This window comes from Orycteropus afer, unplaced genomic scaffold (assembly GCF_000298275.1).
Source record: "Orycteropus afer afer isolate SDZICR_OR568_19922 unplaced genomic scaffold, OryAfe1.0 scaffold00229, whole genome shotgun sequence".
Lineage (NCBI taxonomy): Eukaryota > Metazoa > Chordata > Mammalia > Tubulidentata > Orycteropodidae > Orycteropus > Orycteropus afer.
In genome coordinates this window covers 3193233-3199063 of record NW_006921816.1, presented here as the reverse complement: position 1 = coordinate 3199063, position 5831 = coordinate 3193233, and the positions used below count along the sequence as shown (strand labels likewise).

General features: G+C 33.9%; 1 protein-coding gene across 1 annotated transcript in view; it reads left to right on the top strand.

Moving 5' to 3' along the window:
• The first annotated feature begins 449 nt into the window (after nt 1-449).
• The window catches only part of EMCN (endomucin), a 112647-nt gene continuing 107265 nt past the window's right edge, over nt 450-5831 (top strand). Inside the window, exons 1-2 of the mRNA XM_007948871.1 lie at nt 450-552; nt 2821-2949. Coding sequence (XP_007947062.1) covers nt 450-552; nt 2821-2949 — 232 coding nt within the window. The remainder of the gene's footprint in view (nt 553-2820; nt 2950-5831) is intronic.

The window sequence follows — 5831 nt, the reverse complement described above, 5'->3', positions numbered from 1 at the left end:
CCAGAACTCCTAGTAAAAATAGATTTTACTACTCTTTAATTGTATCATAACCCACAGTTTAAAAAACACTAGTCTATACTATTTCTATGACCTATACAGAATACTTTCTACTGTTCATTGCCCATAGAATTATTTTCCCTACCAAATTGAAAGGTACTCAAGGACAATACTATGTGGTATATCATACAGTCTCTTCTTATTTAATTATACTTTTCATGTAATAGTTGCTCAGTGAGAGAAAAAAACAGGAATGAAGGAAGATATATCTCCTTGCAAATATTAGTTATGCTGTTACTATTTAGGATGTCGATGAGTTTATATATTTATAGGAGAATTTTCCAAGAAAAGTGGTCTGTTGCCTTGTATAACTTCTTCAACTCCAATTTGAACTTAAAAATTAGTATTATGTCATACACTTTAAAAAATGATAATAAGATAGTAATGATAAGATGACTATTACAGAAAAGATTTCCTCACACATGTGGTATTCCTGCTCCTTATTATATTTTTGGAGAAGGGATGAGACCAAGAGTGTGAAGAATACCTCCAGAGGTAAAAAGAGTTTTGTCTAGATATCAGGGAAACCTGTGGAAATGCAATTCTGTCATTTCTGTGCTGAACATACCTGCATGTGCTGAATATATCAAGCAATTCCTGTGTACTGTGTCTATAAACAGTCAGTTAAGCACTAACACTTCTAAGCACCTCAAGGCTGTAAAATGAAATAACAAATACACTCTGTCTCATAACATCCACACTATTGCTTTTCACTGACACACAGCATTATTGGAGGTAATTTTTTTTCTCAAATTCAAAAGAATTTGGAAGAAATTTAAATTTGAGAAGTCATACTATGACATATAATTATTGTAATTACCCATCCAGTTTGACTGAAACTCGAACATAAGTGTTTGAGCCTCAAAGTCCATTCCCTTAATTAACATGCTATATATTACCTGTGTTTGAATAATATTATGTCTGTAGAGACAAAGTAATATTAACAACATGAAAAAATAATCAATATTATCAATATTAATACTTTCTCCAAGTCCTTTGTAGAAATTTGCTGTTTTTTGATTTTCAACATAACTATGAGTATAAAGAGACCAACAAGATGGAGGATTAAAAAGATTACATAAACACTAATACATTAAAGCAATTTTATTGGATGCCAATTTTCCATAGATCACTGAGATTTAAATCCTACATACTTCACTTTGAAAAAAATGATAAATTGATGAGTGTACCCACTCCAGCTGTTACAGATCAGATTGCTCCTATGTTTCAATATAAGTTTTAAGAATTATTGAAAAGAAATATGTAGTATGAATCACATTAATGTACTGCCTCAATTTCTGTCCCCTTGGTTGCCCAAATACTGTTACATTTTAGAGAAATTAATAATTTAAAATGCTTGTATGTAGCATTTGCTACATATGTATAATGTAGACATGTTGCAACTGCTTAATTTCTTTAAAATTTATCATTTTGTTTTAGAATGTCATACTGTATATATGCTTTGCTTTGTGATGGTGTAGTGGTTAAGGCATTTGCTGCTAACCAAAAGGTCAGTGGTTGGAACACCCCAGGTGCTCCATGGAAGAAAGATGAAACAGTCTGCTTCTGTAAAGATTCACAACCTTGGAAACCTAACATGGGTTGTTATGAGTCAGAATCAACTCGATGACAATGAGTTTCTTTTTTGTTTGTTTGTTTGTATTAAGATATAATAATACTGACATTTTGTTACTTAATAACTAGTCTGATATGGAAATATTTAGTGAAATACTCGTTACTCAAAGAAGCCACATTGAATTATTTCATCTAGTATGGTTAATATCATTAGTTAAATATATATATATATATATAGTTAAACTTCAAATTTACTTTCCTATTCATTTAATCAGATATTATATAGGTTCAGAAATACACAATGCATCTTAATTCCTGCCAGCCATCTTGAAATTTCATGCCATTGGTGAAAAGTGTGTGAAGCTAGTAAATGAATACTGAACACAAAGGCTGAATCATTACAACTAGAAAAACAATTTCAAATCTGTGCCCTACTAACTGGGTTAGCAGTAATATATATACAATTGAGTACTTTGTTTAAATGGTCATAACAAATTAAATGAAACAATAACAAAAATACAATTTTGACTTTCAACTAATCTACTGCTTGTCAAAATAAATGTAAATATAAAAGCAACTACTTTAACATATGGGGTAGTTAAATTTGTATGTCAACTTGGGTGGACCTGGATGAGTGGCTGGGCAGCTGGTGGTAGTTATTCCCCATGATGAGACTGGCAATCAGCTCCATGGTGAGATCTACCACCAGCAGCTGAGTAGCTGCTTTTAGGATGTGGTCTGCTTCCTGTATGTAAGGAGAAGCCTTGGGGATACTCTCTAGCTTATGGCACTCTTGGAACCTGCATGTAGCCATGTCGTTCAGCAGGATTCCATGCTCTGCTGACCTTGGGACTTACAATGGACTTGAATTAATGGTTTTCCATGTGGTTTGGTAACATCGGGACTGTGTCATTTTATTTGTTGACCTTGGGCTTGTTAGCCTCCACAGACAGTAGCTACCTAGTGAAGAAAAGCCTCTAGCTTCAGTGGGCTGGAAGCAAGAGGCAGAGCTGAAGCCCAAGGTCAAGGGGCTTTCACACAGTCCTAAGAGCCTGGCACTTTGAACTTGGACTTAAAGTCTCTAAATCGTAAGAATAAACTCCTGTTTGTCCAAGCCATCCCATTTGTGGTATATTCTTGTCAGAGCAGCACTAGGTAACCATAACAACGTATTTACTTTTTTTCCAGATGTTGAAAGTACAACGAATCATACATCATCAACAGCTATTTTGATAACTAAAACATCTGTATTAACACCAAGCACAACATTATTAGCAAATTCTGTTACAGAATCAACAGTTGGAACATCTCCTAAAGGTAGGATTTACTCTTAGCAGCGTTTACTTTTACTTTGACAATTAACATTAGTAACACTTATATAGCTAACTCATGTGAAGATAATTTGGGATCTTACCTCAGAACGAAGGTTGGACAATCTACTTCCATAGTGATACTGCCTCGGAAACCCAAGGAGGGGTTGCTATGAATCAAATCAGACCAGATGGCAGTGAGTTTATTATTTTTTTTTATAGCTGATTGCTACAAATGTCTGTGCTATTTCATTATTTTGAAAAACATGCATTATTTTGGGTGAATGCAGACCCCTGATATTTTAGTGACTTTCATTGCTAATCCTCCTTTGGATCACTTCCTGTTTTGGAATGATCCTATTGTGAATGCTACATTATCATTACCACAAAGTATAATTTTAAAAAAGAAAAAAAATCCATTCGCTAAGCCATACAAATGTTTATTTTCCAATTCTTTGCTTAAGCAACAAAGCTAACAAGGTGAAATTCTATTAAAAACTGAGTGATCTATTTGGTTGTATTCTGTTGATAATAGATTTTAGTAGCACTGTCACCTTTTTCAGTGGTCTGAGTAATGATAACTATATCAAGTTTTATTTTTCTAGGTGTTAAATGGGATTACTTATCCCAGGCATGAAAATTAAAGCCATTAGGACCATTCCATTAAAAATCCAAGAGATTACTAATCCAATGTTTCTACATTATCCATCCTACAACACACATAAAACATGAGAGATATCATTTAGGTCCAGGAATCAATGAATGAGGGATGGATAGAACTGTGAGTTGAAACTCTGATTGGAATGGTAGTATCTACTACTGTTTTCCTTACCTCTCTATCCTTTACTTAACTTTCTTTCCAAAGTAAAGCTCAGACACACATAGAGAGTGCTTAAGGTTAGTTCACTGGGCCTGAATGGGTACTGATTCCCAGAGAAAATATGTATCATTATTATAGTCTATTATTTCTGAAATAAGGAGCCCTGGTGGTATAGTGGTTAAGCCGTCAGCTGCAAAGCAAATGTTTGCGGCTGGTGGTTTCTAACTCACCAGCTGTTCCATGGGATAAAGATGTGGCCATCTGCTTCCATTAAGATTACAATCTTGGAAACTCTCTGAGCAGATCTACTCTGTCCTGTAGGATCTCTGTGAGCCAGAATTGACTGGGTAGCAACAATTGTTGAGGTTTTATTTATTTATTTTATTTTTTTTTAAATTCCTGAAATGTTTGATTCAAGACCAATTCTCATAGAAATTCTCTATTAAGCCAAGAAAAGGTATTATACAGTGAAGGTAAGCAAAGGGACTTTATTCTAAGAATATTGTACCATCTTTTATTTTTAGTCAAGAGAAACCTCAAGTGATACCATAAGAAAGCTATGGGCTATTAGACTTCCAGTCAACTCCTGAACAAAAATTTTAACTGTTTGTTTGTTTTCTTTTAATTCTTTTAGTCCTATGAACCCAGAGTTAAAAGAGAGACATCTTGTCACTTATACAAAGTATTAACTATTTTCATGCCTCTATAATTTCTAGTTGCATCTTTACCACAAATAAATAATAGTAAAAGGACAAAAGTATTATTAATAATAGTAGTTTTAAAGCAAATACAAATACAAATTTTAAAACAAAACAAGCAAACTAAACACCAGAAGATGGTTAGATGATCTTTGACAAAGGACCAAAACCCATTATTAAATGGGGAAGATAATGTTTGTTTAATAAATGGTGCTGGCAAAACTGAAGATCCATTTGCAGGAAAATGAAACAAGATCTGTACCTCACACCATACACAAAAATGAACTCCAGATGGATCAAAGACTTAAATGTGAAACCTAAAACTATAGAATTCCTCAAGGAAAATCTAGGGGCAAATTTAAGGGCCCTAATATATGGAATAAATAGACTATAAAGAATAACTCAAAATACACAAACAGCAGAAGAGAAACCAGATGATTGGGACCTTCTAAAAGTTAAATTTTTATATGTTTCCAAAGACTTCTATGAAAGAGTCAAAAGAGAACCTACAGATTGGAAAAAAATATTTGGTAATGACATATCTGACAAGGGACTTATCACTAGAATGTATGGAAAACTGCAACACCTCAATAACAAAAACACAAACAATCCAATTAAAAAATGGACAGAAGACATGAATAGACACTTCACCAAGGAAGATATTCAAGCAGCCAATAAACATATGAAAAAATACTCACGATCATTAGCTATTAGAGAGATGCAAATCAAAACAAAGTGAGATACCATCTTGCCCCAGCACTAGTAGCAAAGTTCAACAAGACAGAAAATAATAAATGCTGACGAGGTTGTGGATAGATTGGGACTCTCATACACTGCTGATGGGGCTGTAAAATGGTACAACCACTGTGGAAAGAAGTGTGGTGATTCCTTCAAAAGTTGGAAGTAGAAATACCATTTGATCCAGCCATTCCATTACTAGGTATATACTCTATAAGAAGTTAGAGCCATGACAAGAACAGATATATGCACAGCCATGTTCATCGCAGCACTATTTACAATAGCCAAAAGATGGAAACAACCTAGGTAGGTGTCCATCAACTGAGGAATGGATAACCAAACTATGGTACATACACACAATGGAATACTATGCAACTCTAAAGAATAATGTAGAATCTGCAAAACACCATATAACATGGATGAACTTGGAGAACATTATGCTGAGTGAAATAAGTCAATCACAAAACGACAAATGTTGTATTAGTTCATTATTGTCAAAGTCAAGGAAAGGTTTATCTATGGAAGGAAATTTTCTTTGTTGGTTACCAGGGGTGGGAGAGAAGGGTAGTGAACACTTTTAGATACATAGAGATAAGTATTGCTTTAGATGAAGAGAAGTGCAATGTACCAAAT